We start from the raw sequence: 17,819 nt of genomic DNA, 5'->3' as shown, positions 1-17,819 counted from the left end.
CCCACCTCGGCCTCCCAAAGTGCTGGGATTAGGGGTGTGAGCCACTGTGCCTGGCCTGAACTTATTATTGAATGGCCCTGGGCCAAAGATGGGCCTGTCCTTTCTGAGCTTTAGTTTCCTCATCTGCACATGGGGTATGACAATGGTATACCCCTCATAGTCTGATGTTTCAATAAGATAATCCAGGTAAAGTGTTGAGAATGCTTGGCATATATGAAACAATAAATATTACTATCATAATGAGAATGATCATTAACAATGTAAAATGACTTGGTGACTACCTCCGGAAACCAGTCTCAGCACTTTCCCTTCAGGTCTGGTTCGGGTCTGTGGGGTCAGGTGCACTCCCGGACAGAGTGCTCCCTGCACAAAAATGCCCGACTGAGAAGGGGCACAAGCAGAGGTACAGCCTGTTTTCCCTTGTCCAGCCGTGTACTCTGCTGGCACTGGAGAAAGGGGAACATTGTTCTGATTCATCCTCCTAGAGGAGGCAGCACTTTTAAAATTCTACCACCAGGATGCGGGGAGGGAGAGAATTGCCTTCCTCTAACTTGTATAAGGATGCTATCTAAGTGCTGTGTCTGGACCAGGGCCCTTGTTATGGGACCATGAGGGGAAGGGCCACCCTGGGCTGCGCTCACTGTCAGTTCTAAGGATGACACAAAGGCCCCTCCAAGATTATGGGGCCCATGGCAGGAGTACAAATGGAGGACCTCATACTTATTCTAAATATGTAAAAGTTATAAATCAGGCTATTAAATAAAATATGTTCTATCCTTTCATTCTGACAAATATGTCTTCATAATGACCTTCAAGGCCAGAACAGTTCAAATTTAGAATCCTCCAAGTGCCGCAGATAAATGTGGAGTGGGGAGGGAGCCAGCCCTAGGCCATGGCCCACCCTTTCTCCTTCTGCTCCCATACCCAGAGGGCTCACTCTGCACCTCTGTGCTGGCTGTCACCTCCACAAACAGCACCTTCAAGGCCACACTCAGGATACTACCGATGGATGCATCCACCCTCAGGAGAATGAAGCCAGGGAAGGGGTCGAGACAGACCCTGAAAGCTGACTCAGGGCCATTTGGGCAGGGAATCTCAGGGTCCCCATGTCTAGAACAGGCCTAGAAGGAAGAGTCCCGGTGGGTAATATTCCCTTCACTCAACAAGAGTGAAGCCAGAGGCCTGACTGGAGGAGGGTCAGAGAACATTCCAGTAATGCTGGTGACCCCAGATCAGGGCCCTCCTTGCCCAGGTTTAAAGGTAGAAACAAGGGCTGGGCATGGTGGCTCATGCTTGTAATCCCAGTGTATTGGGAGGCCAAGGTGAGAGGATTGCTTCAGCCCAAGAGTTCAAGACTAGCCTGGGCAACATAGCAAGATCCTGTCTCTACAAAAAAATAAAATTAGCTGGGCAGGCTGGCATGTACCTGTAGTCCTAGCTTTTTGGGAGGCTGTGGCAGGAGGATTACTTGAGCCCAAGAGTTTGAGGCTTCAGTGAGCCAATGACTGAGCCAGTGCACTCGAAGCCTGGGTGACAGAGTGAGACCCTGTCTCTAAAAATAAAGGCAGGAACAAGACAGCACCCAATTCTACCACCAGCCAGGTCTGATATTCACCAAATGGGTCATGAGAAAACTCACAAGAGGTTTATATGGGGTGATTCCTTTGGGGATTGTGGTCTCCAATTTTTACCAAACCCTTTTCCAAATCAACAGAGGTACCAACCACTTGGGGGTGAGGTACGCATGAAGCTTCTCTTACTTTCTTCCCCGGCAAGGCTCAGATTGAGGAGGCACATCTGTAGACCCTGTCCCAGCCTGGGCCTTTTCTGGGGCTGGAGACATTCGGACCCCACTCCCAATTCCTGGCCAGGGCTGAGGTCGCCAACCGTTCAAACTTAGCCTTAACAAAAGAGTGGTTTTCCTTTATTTTTTTATTTTAATTTTTTAAAGACCTAGACATTTACCTCTGGAGAGAAATTATGGGCTTCAAGAGTTCTTGACAAAGAGCTTCGTTCCAGAAATGTAAAGCCGGCATTTTAAATTTGGTTCTTATTCACTGCTGGAAAGTATTAGAATGAAGATTACAAATTTAATAATGTAACACGGCAGGAACTGGCCCGGCCTTGTCTCCAGGAGAGTAATTTGTTCCTGCCTTCAAACCGGCACTTCCCAGCCTCCCAGCATCACCAGACCAGCCTGGTGACACACAGCTGACTTTTTTTGTCTCTTGCGCACTGGCCCACGTGGCCAGCCCAGACACCAGGAGGTATCACTACCCTGGCCTGATAACTAGGGGTAGATGGTCAGATCTGTCTGGGGAGAGCCACTATAACCAAAGGGAGCCATCTCTGGGTCTCTTGGCTTCACTCCTTGCCTGCGGCCAGAGAGGTATTTAAAGACTGGCAAACCCCAAGTTTGAGTTTGTCCCATCCTTAAAAACCCAAGAGGGGTTCCAACTGACCTTAAGCTCAAGCCCAAGAGCCTCACCTTTAAAGGCCTAGTATTATCCAGTTCTGCCACCTCACCAACCACATACCCCTTTCCCTATGTGGTACATAGCTTTCAAAAGACCATGGCCCATTCCTGCCTCAGGGACCCTGCACAACTGCTAATACTAACAAGAACTAACATGTACTGAGCACTAACTATGTACCACACACTGTGCTAAGGGCTTCACAGGTGTCCTCTCACCCCTACCCGGTGAGGCAGGCAATGGAGCCAAGTGGTGAAGCTCCAGGGACCAAAGAGCTGGACTTGAATCCTGCCTTGGACGCTGTGTGATCTTGGGCAACTTACCTAATGTCTCTGTGCCTCAGTTTCTTCATCTATAAAATAGGGATAGTCGGCCAGGCGCGGTGGCTCACGCCTGTAATCCCAGCACTTTGGGGGGCTGAGGCAGGTGGATCACGAGGTCAGAAGATCAAGACAATCCTGGCTAACACAGTGAAACCCCATCTCTACCAAAAATACAAAAAATTAGCCAGGCGTGGTGGTGGGCGCCTGTAGTCCCAGCTACTCGGGAGGCTGAGGCAGGAGGATGGCGTGAACCCAGGAGGTGGAGGTTGCAGCGAGCCAAGATCACACCACTGCACTCCAGCCTGGGCAACACAGCAAGACTCCTTCTCCAAAAAAAAAAAAAAAAAAAATAGGGACAGCCCCCAAAACAACCCCACAGAGTAGTTTGGAGGCTTGAATGAGTGAATGGAAGTGAAGTGTCAGAATGCAAGGGGTGCCATGTAAGCCATGTTAATTATCTTTATCGGCCTTTTACAGAGAAAGAAACAGAAGCATCACCAAGTGAAAAATAACGTGGAACAGGTCACGCAGCAGCTAAGGAGAGTGTGGTCTCCAGTCTCTGAAGCCCTTAATTTTTACCATGATATGCCCATTGTAGAAAATCTGGAAAATACAAAAAAAGCACAAACTAGAAAGCAAAAACTATCCATAATTCTGTCATGCAGAAGCAATTATAGTTATTTCCATCTGTGGGGAGAGGGGAGCGGGAGGGGGAGAGACAGCCACACAGAGAGTCCAGGATTCCATCCCCCTTCCCATCACTATCGAGTCTGTGTTCACAGCATCCTGTCTCACCCCCTCCCCTCCCCTGCCCTGCCTTCACTTGGCCAACACCACTCACACCTCAGGTCTCTACTGAGCTGTCCCCCTCCCTGTGCCCCCTACCCAACACGTCAGTTCTCCCTGCTATGGCCTTTCCCGGCACCCTGTGCTTGTCTTATATGACTGTTTATCACAGGCATGATTGGATTATTAGTTGCTCCTTCAAGCTGTGTAATGTCCAACACCTCCCCTCACCCCAGAAACCAGAATGTAATTCCATGACGACGAAGACTGGACTTGCCTTAGGTCACCAGAACAGGGCTTGGCCATGAGCAACTACTAGAGAAGAAAGAAGGAAATAGAGTGGGGAGGAAGGAGAGGAGAGAAAAGGGGAGGAAAAGAGGGATTTGGGATTCAACTCTGCCTCTCCCAAATCAGTGCCCCCTTGGTGGGATGCAGATGGGAATCACACAGTCCCTGCCCTGCAGGGGCTCACAGTGTGACAGTGAAAAAGTGAAAAGCCAGACTGTGCAAGCACTGGAGACGGAGAAAAGCAAAACACCACGGGAGCTCCCAGGAATGGTCACCTCCACCCTAGAGAAGAGGCGTGTGCTTCCTGGAGGAGGTGATCCTGGAGGCCTGCAGAAGCAGACATTAGGCGTCCCAGTTGAGGAAATGGCCCAAGTAGAGGCATGGAGGGAGAAAACTCAAACAAGACTGTTAAATATGAAGAAGCTGGATTTTGCCTGGAAGGAACAAATGCTTGGAAGAGCTGGAAATATGAAGTCAACTAATCTGGCTCTATACAACTAACTTGTTTTCCGTGTTCATCCTGTGCCTTTCTAGTACATTCTCCAAATAGTCAAACAAGCCATGCCCCTGAGCTGGAGTGAGCAATGCTGTCAATCCTCACCTCCTAAACCCTTATCCTGGCCCTGTCTCCTATTGCCAGCACCTGCATTTCTCTGCCTGAGCGCTACCGCCCATGGCAGGCTGGAAAAACACAGGCAATAGCCAACTCTCTGATCTGCCCTAGCAGCTCTTAACCAATGACTGATGGGAACTGCTATATTTTGGGTGGGATAACTAAAGTGCATGTTTTACCCCAGGAGTCCGCAAACTATGGGCCTCGGACTAAATCCATCTTGCTGCCTAATTTTGCAAATAAAGTTTTATTAGAACACAGCTCACCCATTCATTTACATATTGTCTGGGGCTGCTTTCTCACTGCAACTTCATGATTGAACAGTTGCAACAGAGACTGTATTCCTGCAAAGACTAAAATATCTACTGTCTGGCCCTTTACAGAAGCAGCTTGCTGAGTTCTGTGCTACACTGTCTCCCCAGAAGTCCCCAGCAAGATTAAACTCCAGTTGCCCTCGCTCGAGGTAACCTGCCTGATAACACACAGTCTCCTGACTTCTTTCTCTGCTTCACTTCCTCACTTCCATCCTGGGGTTTCATCCATCACCTTTGTGAACCATATGAAGCATACAAAATTCCATTAGACTGCTTCCACTAATAAAAATGGCAGTTTCAGGCAGTTTGCCCTAATACTTGTACTTGACTCCTTGTGTCAGACTCTGTTCTGGGAAAACCTAAACTAGGAGAGCAGGGCAAGTGTCATCATGCCCATTTATGCCCATTTTACAGACAAGCCCTAATTTAAAGCTGTTCTCTGCACACACATTGTCTCCTCAGCAAAGGCAGAGGTCAGCCTTGGTTTGAGACCCTTCCCGCATTCCCCAGTCAGAGCCTTGTCATGTGTCTTTGATATCCGCAGTATTATTAAAACACCTGTAGGTTACCTCCTGCTTACAGCTGTGAACCTGTTCATCTAATGAGGAAATCAAAGTTCAAAGAGGGGAATGACTTGCCCAGGATCAGTTGGCAAACTGGCAGAAATGAGATCTCAAATCCAGGTTTCTTTATGACAAATCCAGGGCTCCCATGACAAATCAACTACCCCTTCTGCTTTCACCTCAGGCCACCTATCAGGGCTTCTGCCCACCTCTCTGGATACATGGCCAACTTTCCATGAGGATCAGGCAGGTTCAAATATATTAAAATCCTTTGTCAGACACAAAGGATTTCATGTTTGCAAGATGCAAAGTAGAAAGTCAGGACAGACACCCTCCAAAGAGGGACTTGGAAAGAGGTCCAGAAAGAAGCACCAGATACAGGTATATATTCATGAAAAACATTAAATATAGTACAGAATGCTGGAAAGAACACAAGTGTTAGCATAGGCCTGGGTTTGAAGCCCTGTTCTGCCCCTCACTAGCTGTGTGACCTTGGCCAAGTCAGAAGTCCATCTAGATGCTCAATTTCCATATGGTCGAATGTAATCACTATGCCCACCTTGTGGAGGGTGACCTGAAATGAGGGTTGGACATTGCTCAGCACAGAGCTGAGCACACCCACTCTACCCGCTCTGTAGTCAGGGGTTCCCAGAGAGTGGGTGAGTGGACCCCACTGGTGCCCCGGCCAGATCCCCCATGCCAAGCAGGTCCCCCATCACTCAGCTGCCATGAGTATCTGTTGGTGCCGGCTCACAGCTGCCCCATCTTTGGACAACTGCCCTTAGCTCATAGGAGCTGCCTTGCCCCAACAGTTATGCCCTCAGGGGACTATCCTGCTATAGGAGTACCGAAGGCTAGTCAACCTTGCCATGCCATCCATTCTCCAGAGCTCCCCAGGATCTGGCTGAGGTTAGCCTGCAGCCAAGTGCCCATGTCTGGCTGCTTCTTCTCCTGCCCCATGCTGTGTCTCCCTCTCCCTCTCTTGCAGGTTTCACCTGCGAGCACTCCTGCAGTCTATTACTTGCACAAAAATCCATGTCTCAGGCTAAGACGGTGGAAACCATGAAGAGTTCTCCTGTTTTTCTGGATTCTTTATAAAATCAAGCGACTTCTGCGGAGAGTCCAGAGAAGAAGGTACATGTTAAATTCTCCCTTGAGCCGGGCGTGGTGGCTCATGCCTGTAATCCCAGCCCTTTGGGAGGCTGAGGTGGGCAGATCACCTGAGGTCAGGTGTTTGAGACCAACCTGGCCAACATGGTGAAACTTCATCTCTACTAAAAATATCAAAATTAGCTGGGCGTGGTGGCACACGCCTGTAGTCCCAGCCACTCAAGAGGCTGAGGCAGGAGAATCATATGAACCCAGTGGGCAGAGGTTACAGTGACCTGAGATCATGCCACTGCACTCTAGCCTGGGCGACAGAGCGAGACTCCATCTCAGAAAAAAAAAAAAAATTCTCCCTTGCTGGAGCCACACACCTGACTCCCCTCAGGGCCCAGCTGCCCAGTTTGGGGGTCCCTCTGTTAGGACGAAGCATGCCCAGTAGAAGCTGGGCACAAATGGTAGCTTCGTGAGGCCAGATGGCTCGGGGGTGGCTCGGCCGGGGCTTGGGTGGGCCCCAGAGGCACCTGGTCCAGTCTTGGTGTTGGACCCAGGCTGATGAACGATGCTGCTCAAGACATTTGCGAGGAACTAAATTTCATTAGAGGACCCAACTAGTGACATATCTTTCCACCCACTCTCAGGTGATTCCAGGTGGCATTTACTAGGAACACTGAGTGCTGGAGATGAAGGGAGCAGACTTGAGGCCTCAGGTGCTACAGGGTCCATGATGGCTTCTTGGGGTGCCTTGGGGGACGGGGAGAGACCCTGAGCTGTGTATCCAGAAACATCAGTGCCATAGACCTCCTGAGAGGCTTCGGGCGAATTGAGATTGCTCTCTGGGCCTCAATTAAGATAGCCACAGTAGATGACCTCAGAGGAACTTCCAACTAAAATAATGACAGCTAACACTCTTAAGACACTTCTACTGCATACCAGGCTCTCTACCAATATTTATTCATCTAATCCTCTTGACACCTTCGAGGCAGGAAGGGGCTATTATAAGCCCATTTTAAAGATGAGGAAACAGGCTCAGGGAGGTTAAGTGACTTGCTCAGAGTCACACAGCCAGTAAGTGGTAGAGCCAAGATTCAAATCCAGGTTATCTGGCTGTGGAGCTCATTACTTCCACCATGCTATACTGCCTGGTGCAACCCAGCTTCTCTGGAACTCTCACAGTGCCTGGCACAGCAATGGGCACCGCCATCAGTGCTTAATAAGAATTTGAAAACAGGAAAATAAGAAAAAACTGGTAGCCTGAAAGAGTGTGATGGCGGCTTGTGGGAGTGGGACTGGATAGCTGAGCAGGAGGGAGATGCCACTTCCTTGGATGTCCTCTGGTGCTGTATGGCTTTTTTACTATGTATCTATGGTATCAGCACTAATAACAGCATAAAGCATTACGAAAGCTGACAACAGTGCTTGTACCAGGGATGGGACAGGAGGATCAGAAGACGGGGGTGCCCAGGACACTTCCACTGGATATTTTTCATGTGTTTAAAATGTTGTAGCATCTGCATATATTACCTAATCCAAAAAAAAATACTTACTTTAAAAATTATCCAAGGACCAATCAAGCAAAGATCAGAGAGAAACTGGCAGGAGGGGAGCTCTGGGGATGAAAATAACCATCTAGGGGTTACTGCAGAGTCGGGGGAGACAAAGGAGGAAATGGAGGGGCCTGTACAAGTGTCCTTCCTTCTCTGGCAGACTCCTCGTATATCTATATCAAGCCCACCAGACTCTCACTCTGCAGGCAGGGACACTGAGGCCCAAAGAGTCAAAGAAAAGTGGGTGTAGGAGACACTGAGACTCAGCGATGAACAAAGTCCTTCTCTCTTTACTCCTAACGCAGCCTTTTAGGCTCCACTGTGCACACAGTAAACACCACATACCTAGACCAGAGCAAGGAGGCCTGACGCCAGCTGTGTGCTGCTCCATCCCATCCTTCCTCCACCCAGATGTGCACATCACATCATTTTTACAAAGTCTACAGGAAGAGGAAAGGCAGCAGCTTCCACCGCTTGGATGTCTTCTATGTGTTGTACACACATTCTCCCGAATTCTCACAAGGTATCTCTAACTCCATTTTGCAAAGGACAGGCTGAGGCCTAGATCAGTTACATACCACGGTCAAGATGCGCAGCTAGAAAGGGCCAGAGATGCAAACCCAGGTCTTTGGGGCTCCCAAGTCCGCTCATTTTTACTGTCTCAAGCCACCCCTCACAGATGGCATTTCCCATCAGTTTAGGACAAGTCTCACCTGGAAACTATTTGTAAGTGCCTTTGTCTTCAGATTCTGAGTTGTATGGGGCTGGGTGAGAATCTCACACCATAAGGTTGGGCCCCTGCCTCCAACCTCAGCTAGACCCCAGTCTTCCCTAGAAAATTACCAGCGACCCCTTTCTTAGAAACATCTGAATAAATGGACTCAGTAAATTCCCTCGGTGGCATTTCCCAACACTTTGCCCCCTTTACATCGATGATTCCTTTAATTTACTTCTTCCCAGTAGAGGCTTATCCTCAAATAAACTTCCTGGTTTTAACACATAGCCCTCCCTTTTCCCAATGCAGAAAAGGGACCATGTCCTGTTCTCTCTGGACAAAAACGGAGCTAGACCTGAATCCTCAGAATTCCCAGAGCTGTCTGGGTCCAATATCCCATGCAATGATATCATGGCCTGATGCATTGCTCATTTTGACTCATTTATCATTTGTACAAATGACTTCCTGGAGGCTTTATGAGGGCCTATGTGTTAAACCCGGCGCAACGCAGGCAGCAGCTGAGACTCATCTGGATCACAGACTCTGTGACGGAAACAAGAGGGCCTGAAGACCGTACCCAGGACTGAATTTGGTACCCAATGTCCCAGCATCTAAGACATCAGGAGCCAGGAGACATCCCATGTTGGCAAGACCCCTTCAGCTCTCTCCAGCCTTTTCCTCCAACCCACTGATTCTCGAGGTAGGGTCCCTGGATCAGCAGCATCCATATCTGCATCACCTGGGAACTTGTTGGCAATGAAATCCTCAAGTCCCCCCTGCCCCAAAACTAAATAAGAGACTCTGGGTGGGTCCAGCAGTCTGTGTTCAGAAGCCCTCCAGAGGATTTTGAGGCTCACTCAAGTTTGGCGGCCCTGCTCTAACCCATTTAAACTGACAACAGCCACTGTGACAACTGCAGCTGCTACCAATGACTGGGAACCTACTATGTGCATAGGGTTAAACACACACTCTCATCCATTAATCCTCATAGGAAAGGACACCTTATTCCACGTGTCCAGCTCTGGGCTAGGTGCGTTGTGTGCATGATGTCATTTACTCCTCACTATAACCCTCTTTAGTATTATTATGCTCCATTTTACAGATGAGGACATTGAACCCCACAGGGTTGAAGCAACTTGCCCACAGTCATACAATTCAGAAGTGGCAGTTAAGATGAAAATTCAGATCTGTTGGATTCCAAAGCCATGTGCTTTCTGTCCGTTCATGGAAGTTCCCCAGGGTCTCTCACACCTACATCAGTCTGGGTCAGGTGAGATTCGAAGAGGGGCGGAGGCAGGCAAGGTGAGCAGAAAGAACCCAGCCTCGACTCCACAGTGCCTTCCAGCTACAATGTGAAAGGAAGCCGCATTATGCATTTAAAGGCACAGCCATCTGTGCCTAAGGAACATAAAAAACAGGGATTCAGGAGGCATCAGTTCTTGGCCTCTCTATAACTTCACCCAGCTGGGGGCCTTTTCTTTTCCTTCTTTAGACCTCAGTTCCTGCACCAGATAATCTTCATCCTCTGCAAGGCTGAGATAATTTGCCCCCTTCTCTGATCTCATCTCTCTAACCACACTGGTCTGCTTTCTATTCCCTAAAACTCAAACTCACACTCAACTCTGAGCCTTTGCACAGCTATTCCCTCTACCTGGAACACTCTTCCTCTTCATATTCCCATTGCTGGCTCTTTGTCATTTAGGCTTTATCTCAAATATCATCTCCTTAGCCTTCCCTGACTACCTTACTTAACATTATCTCCTAGCCCATCATCGTTCCATTTTCATTCCGCTTAACAGAACCTGAAATTCTTTAATTGGTTACCTATTAATTGTCTGTTTCCCCCACCCCAGAATATAATTCCCTGAGAGCAGAAACCATGTATGACTTGTTCCCCAATATATCCCTAGCACTCTAGCACCTAGAACATTGTTTAACACTGAGCAGCTCATTAAATACTAGCTGAATGAATAAACACCAGAAAAGAAAACCTGGACTCAGAGGTCAAAGCTCTGGATCCTTAATGTGTGACCTTGGCAAGATCAAAGCTCTGGATCCTTGATGTGTGACCTTGGCAAGGCACTTCGCCTTTTGAACCTGTTTCCCTACTTGCTTCATGAGGAAATGGGCTAGATGCTCTCCAAGGGTCCTTCCAAGACTGGAAGTCTTGGAAAGCCAGACCTGGAAGCAGCCCAGCTGGTCCATCCGGAGAAGGCAGCTGGCCAGGGTCCCGGCAGCAGCTGCCCTCTCCCCACCCCCATCCACATCCCTGCCCAGCCACGCCATCGTCTCACTCCCCCATCGCAGAAACTGTTAATGAAGTGCGCACTGCTAAATGCAGTTACAATTACGGGGGCTAAGAATAAGGCGCTGACATCAGCCTCCTCAGTTTCCGAGTGAATCAGAAGGGGAGGGGGGAGGAAGGAGAAAAGGGGAGGGGGGGATGGCGCTCTGGAGCTGTCAAGTGGAAATAGCACAGCGTTAAATATAATCCAGCATTGGCCTACATCAGTCTGGAGAGGTAGGTGATGGCTTGGCCCCCAGGGCCAGGGCAGACAACTGGATTCTTCAAGGAGGCCAGGCAGCCACGGCAGCTGAGGGCCAACTGTGACAGGGATCATCCAGGAACCAATGGCCAGGAAGGCCCTTCAGCGGGTGGGTGGATTGTAGCAGGGTGGTGGACCCTGGTGGGGTACATCACACCCAGGCCTTTGCCACCTGCTGTTCTGACAGCACAAGCATAGCCCCAGGAGCTTACACAGTCCTGTCTCACCCAGGATCTCATTTCATGCCCAGAAGCAGAAGATGGCCTAGAGTCAAACACACTTAGATTTGAATTGCCACCCTACAACCTGAGAAAGTCATGAATTCAACTGCTCTGAGCTGCCTGGCTTTCCTCATCTGCAAAATGGGTACATCTGCAACAGCAGCTACCCCTTCAGGTTGCCATAGGATTCAGTGCAATCACAGAAAGCACTGAACACAGCCAAGCAAGCCCATCAATCATTTTATTTTTATAATCCTGAGAGATGCTTGAACAAAAATAATTAACCTTTTTTTTTTCCAGATGAGGCTCAGGAAGGTTAAGAGACTTGCTTGAGGTCAGAGCCAGAGCGGATTCAAATCCAAGCCCAGTTATTTTCTAATACAAAAGGCAGTGGAACTGACGAGGAGCGCGGAATGGGGAAGGTTTATAGTGGGGAGATACTGCACCCTTTTGGGCTCATTCACCGAAAGTAGCACCTTTCCAGCAATTTTTAAAAGACACGATGAAATGATCGTTGTTACGGCCATAGTGAAAAGACACAGAAGAGGCAAAGCAGAAAAAAGTCCCTGGGACAGGTGAGAGGGTCGGCAGAGGGTGAAGGCTTCCTTCCATTCTCGCTCTCCTCCGCACCTCTGCCTGCACCCCCACTCAGCCTTCAGTTGGAATTGGCTCTGCCTCTGGTTCTAGCAGGGAGTGGGGAGGGACACAGAGCCGCATCCCGAAAGGGAAACAAGGTAGATGGACCTCTGTCTCCCTCCCCACCAAACAGAACCAGGTGGGCCTATGGCAGCTGCAAACCGAGGAAGCTGGAGCCAGGAGTCTGGGGGCTTGGGGATGGGGAAGGGGGTGCCTAAGGGAAAGAGAAGAGAAGGAAAGAGCTCTGATAGCACCAGAGCAGACTTGCAGACCAGTGATCTGTACAATGGGGTAAGGGGTGAATCCTCATGCACCTGATTTTTCTAAGATCATTCTTTCAGAATAATTTGATTAAAATAAAGTGGTTTGGGCTGGGCATGGTGGCTCATGCCTGTAATCCTAGTACTTTGGGAGGCTGAGATGGGAGGATCATTGAGTTCAGGAGTTTGAGACCAGCCTGGTGACATAGTGAAACCCCATCTCTACAAAAAAAAAAAAAAAAAAAAAAATTAGCCAGGGGTGGTGGTGCATGCCTGTAGTCCCAGCTACTTGGGAGGTTGAAGTGAGAGGATCATTTGAGCCTGGGAGGCAAGGATCGCAGCAAGCTGAGATCGCACCACTGTACCCCACCCTGGAAGACAGAGTGAGACCCTGCCTCAAAGTAAATAAATAAATAAAGTGGTTTGTGTCCATACTCTCACCCCACCCCTCAAATTGAACTATGGGAACAACTGATTTAATTTTCCATCATGCTTCAGTTATCCAAATCTAGAAGAGTTCTGCTCAGCTCTGAAAACAATAAGAAAATGGGAAGGGGGGTGTGGTCAGGAAGAAGGGAGATAGGAAATGTCCTGCCCTGGAGGGTGAGGTTGGGAGTAGAGGTTTCAAAGTCGCAACCTCATGCCTCCATGTGGTCCTGATCATGAAGGATATTTTAAGGCCTCCTCCCTTATCCACCCAGCCAGCCTCCTTCTAGGGCTGAAGGATTCATTCCCACCATCTTAGAGGGAAGGGGTGAGACAGCAGGACATTTTGTTTCCCAGAAAAAGCTCAGGTCAAATTTCAAGGACAAAAGTTAGCACTTGGTCTGGGAAAGAAAACTGCCAAACGGCATAAAGCGGGAGGGGGAGCACTCCAGTGGGGTCATTCCAGGTGCCTGGGGGTGTGGGGAGAAATTGGAACTCTCATTCTCCCTGCCAGGATCTGTCTGGCAGGATATGGGTATCGCCGCCTCATCACCCAGAAGTACTCAGACCACCCCCTACATTTCCCCTCTGTCCAAAAATGGGGAGCGGGGTGCTGTGGTACTAGCTTTTGGATCCCATTCACTATCCCACCCTGCCCCCAGCCCAACAGATTTGGTCTGAGCGGAAGAGGGTGGTGCCGGGAAGGGCTTTCCAGCCCAGAGATGTGGCCCAAACCGCTAGGAGAGGGACCGGTAAGTAGCTGGCTGGTGTTGCCATGGCAACTTCCTCCCTGCGCTGGATCGAAGCTTCCATCCTATGGGCAAATCAGAGCTGGCTGCTCCAGCTTCTCCGCCCTTCTCCCGGGTGGGAGGGGGAGAACTGGACGCTGAAACCACTTGGTCAGGCTCAGGAACACCATGCTCAATTCCAGACCCTGATGTAACAACCCCCTTTGGCATCTGTTGGAAACTAGAGACACCCCAGCTCCCCAGCTAGGCCCCAAGGCAGAGTGTCAGGGCTGGGGCTGTAGATGTGATTGGTGCAAATGAAGTGGTCAGGAAGAGCAGGGAACCAGTGGCTGAAATTCTCCCCACCCTCTTGACTGGCAGGCGAGTTCCCCAAATCCCTATGTTTAAGCCACTTCAAAGAAGGAGGGCCCAGCTCTACCTTAATAACTACAACGCTGCAATAAAAATTATTGCAATTATATTAAAATTATAAAGCTAGCATTTTGAGAATCAGCCTTCTCCCCTCCCCAAACCCACAGATTCTTTTCTATGGTCATGTTCAGAAACAGCTCTTTCTCAGTAACAAGACACATAACAGCTAACATGTATTGAGAGCCTACCTCATGCCAGGTACTGTACTAAGACCTCTGCACAGCACAAACAGCATAATAGTTCATTAAAAGCACAGATGCTTGGGTCAGATTGCCCAAGTTCAAGGCTTCATTCCCTCACTTCCTGGCTGAGTGACCTTGAAGGAATTAATACGTCTGTGCCTCAGTTTTCTCATCTGAAAATGGGGATGTTAACAGGATGGCAGTTTCATAGGCTTGCTAGAAAATGGGGATGTTAACAGGATGGCAGTTTCATAGGCTTGCTATGAGGAATGAGTTAACATATTTAAAATGCCTGGGAATATGTCTCACACAAAGGTAATCATTTGTAAAATGTTAACCCTATGCAGTCCACGTTATTATTTTTCTTCTTCCTTACAGATACGAAACTGAGGCCACGTGTCTAACTCCTCCCCAATTACAAACCCAGTGCCAACAAGGCTGGGCAACAAAACACACACACAAAAACACACCCAAGTACATGTTTCCCTAAAGCCCCAGCATCCTTGTGAGAGAGGGCAAAAGGAGCATCTCATGAAATAAGTTCAAAGTGCACGAGGGAAGATGCCCCTTGAGAGGAATTCTAGGAACCAGTAATGACCAGCATCCTGGACCCACAGGGGGCTGGAAAGAGGTGTGAGGAAGGCTCAGCTTCCTGTGCCCACCCCAGTGGCCAAGGATCTCAAGTCCAAATCAGGAATGAGCTCTGCCCCAGTTAAGGCTAATGAGAAAAAGGCTCCTTCTCACACCTTTTCTCAGGAAACTAGCAAAAGGATGGCAACTAAACCCTGAAGATGGCTCTGGCTCAGTCTGGTTGGAAAAAGATGCATTCGACATGAGTTGGAAGCAGCAACAAAGGGGAGGCTCCGAGATGAGCCAGAGGCCTGTCAGGGACACATTTCTGAGACGGAGCCAGCAGAGACAGACAGGAATTAAGAGGACCAAGGGAGGGAGGGGAGAAGAGGCAGGTGGAGCCACGCCTGTGTCCAGTATGGGAGAGACCATTCCATTGCTTTTAGAAATCAGTTCAGCGCAGTGCTGTTCTAAAAGAATAAATCCAAAAGGCTTCTTTTAGGAGAAAATTAATGACTTTAAGGAGAACGAGAGAAATTAAGCACCAACACAATGCTGCCTACTTCCGACTTTCACCAGATATTCATTATTCTTCCGGAAATGAAAGTTGACTTTCTCCCTCCCCCTCCCAAATTTGAAGCATCCCTCAAGAACAGACAGTGAGCACAAGATGCCCAAATCAAACTCTTGGTCGCCAGCCGCGCCCCCAGGCCTCCTCACCTGGGAAATATTTTCTACAAAGTGAGGTCTGGATTTCTTAAAAATCCTCTTTCAGAGGGAGGGCTACTGGTTTAATGGAAAGAGAACCATAAACCTGATTTTAGTCTCAGCTCTGTGGCTGCCTCACTAGATGACCTTGGGATATATTACACACACACACACACACCCATTCCAGGGCTTCAGTCACACATATACAAACACTCACACAAATACACACACACACACACCCATCCATTTGCGGGCAAAAGGGGGATAGACAAGATGATTTCTAGGTCTCTTCCAAGTGAAACACTAAAGAATTTCAAGAAGCCTGCTGGAAAAAACAAACATGAGTGGACCTTTAAAAATATCATTAATACTACATGAAGTTATCTGTTCTGACTTAAGTGAAACCAGAGCAAGTTGCCTGCAGCCTGCAATAACCAAGGTGTTTGACCCATGACACAGGGTTTGAAGAAAAACCAAACCATTCCTGCCTCTGATGCTCCTACAAACCCACGCTCCTGCCCAGACTGGCTCCTGAGATCCAAGTGGCCTGCTGACCACTCTACTGTGTTGGGGAGGCCCCTACTTCTTCCCTCCTTGCCTTGTCCAGAATAATAATCCAACCTCCCTCAGCTACATCAAGGCAGAAGTTAAACCTCTGAGCCTCAGTTGTTTTTTTCTGTAAAATGGTGCTTGTAAAAATGGTAAAATGTCTCTGCAGTAACCATCTTTACCCTTACCTCCATCCCCACCTCCAGGTCAATAGAAAGACAGGTCTACTGGGGATCTGCCTCACCCATCATTCACCAGTCAACAAATTCTTCTGAAGAACAGGCAGGAAGACATGACCACCACTTCATCCCATGATAGAACCTTGGTTGCCAGGTTGATCAGACAAGGGTCCCCAAAGACTAAGTCTAAACCTGGGCCCAGGAACTTCCTAAAACCGTAGGCTACCTTTTGTGGATGGTGCATACATGCACTTCGGGAGAGACAGTCCATGGTTTCCTCAGAGACTTGAAAGTGCCCATGAAACCATTTTGCTCCTCCAGCACATACGCTCCTCTGTTTTGTGCCCCCATTGAATTCAAATACTCTTGGATTTTCAGCTCACAAAACACTGAACTCCACCCTCACACCATACAGAGCCTTGCATCGATACGATGATCTCCATTTCAGAGACGAGGAAATTCAGGCTCAGGGGTGGCATGACTTGCCCAAGGTCACAGCTAATAAGTAGAGAATGAAGACTGGAACCTGATTCCGATTCCCAATCTGGCATTCTTTGGGGAACTGTCACCCAAGCCCTCTAGCTACCCCACCTGTTGGTGGAATCTCTTCCTCACCCCAGAACCAAATCCGGAGCTCTCATGTTCCTTCTGCCGGGTCCCAGGGCCCTAAAGAGTAGGTTTCTCTACAGCTCCCCACCCCTCCCTCTGGCTGAGGTTGTGCGCAGGCCTGGGAGGAGGAGGTTCAAGCCGCTGGATGGTGGCCGGCTTCAGCCCACCAAGAAAGGCGACTCCAGGGACGAGAGCACCTGAGGTCAGGGGCACACACCAGCGCGCGGACAAGTGTAGAGTTGGCGCCGCCCTACACCTCTCTCTGGCAAGTGAGGGGAGGAAAGGCCGTCACCTGGCCGGTTCCCCTCCGTCTGCCCCAGGCATATAAGAAGCAGGAGTCTGGAGCCCCAGCCCCTGAGGAAAGGAGAGGAGAGACAATTGGGGGCGCTCAAGGCCTCGGGCGCCGGGCAGGGGTCTTGGGCAGGGATCCTCTGGATGCGGCCAAGACAAAGATGGAGAGGTAAGGTCTGCGCGCCACCTCCAATGGCGAGGGGCCCGTCGGAGCCCCAGGGTGGGACGACCAAAGCCCCGGGCTTGAAGAGTGGGCACATTCAGGAGACTCGGGGAGGGTGGCAGGTCGGATCCAGGGACGAGGCAAGGGGCCTCCAATAGGCGCAGGTGAGGAGGGAGAGCTGGGTCCTGGCGACCCAAAGGGCCCACCTGCGGGAAAGGTGAATGCAGACGATCTCGGGGTCCCTGGGGGACAAGGCCAGAAGACAGCGCATCCTGGAGACCCTGAGGTCCCGTGGGTGCGGAAGGAGACCCTGGGGGCGCCTTTCCAGGGCGTTGGGGGTGGGAAGGAGGGCGCACGGGTCGGAGAGAGGGCCTCCGGACCAGGATCCCGGGACACCCCGGGGGTCTGGGGACCGGCCGCGCGCTTACCTGCGTCCTCATCGTCGAAGGAGTTCATGCACGGGAAGTAGATGGCGAGAGCCTCGAAGGAGGCGGACAGACTGAGGCGGCTCTGCGAGCGCTCCATGCCCGCACCAGCGCCGGGCGCCTCGGCCGCGGCGGCGGCGGCGGCGGGCGGCTTGGGCAGCTTGGCC

The 17,819-nt window shown here is 49.9% G+C and overlaps 1 protein-coding gene across 2 annotated transcripts in view; it reads right to left on the bottom strand.

The window, feature by feature from the left end:
- The window catches only part of RIMS4 (regulating synaptic membrane exocytosis 4), a 59,607-nt gene that overhangs the window by 40,234 nt on the left and 1,554 nt on the right, over window positions 1–17,819 (bottom strand). Inside the window, exon 1 of one of the 2 annotated variants that reach the window (XM_017877997.1) lies at window positions 17,656–17,810. The exons of the other annotated variant lie outside the window; for it this stretch is intronic. Coding sequence (XP_017733486.1) covers window positions 17,656–17,752 — 97 coding nt within the window. The 5' untranslated portion in view covers window positions 17,753–17,810. Of the gene's footprint in view, window positions 1–17,655; window positions 17,811–17,819 lie in introns of those variants that run through there. 2 annotated transcript variants of the gene reach the window in all.

The sequence above is a fragment of the Rhinopithecus bieti genome, unplaced genomic scaffold, assembly GCF_001698545.2.
Source record: "Rhinopithecus bieti isolate Rb0 unplaced genomic scaffold, ASM169854v2 scaffold_10347, whole genome shotgun sequence".
Taxonomy (NCBI): domain Eukaryota; kingdom Metazoa; phylum Chordata; class Mammalia; order Primates; family Cercopithecidae; genus Rhinopithecus; species Rhinopithecus bieti.
Note: the sequence above shows the minus strand (reverse complement) of the source record. Positions and strands in the feature narration are given on the sequence as shown.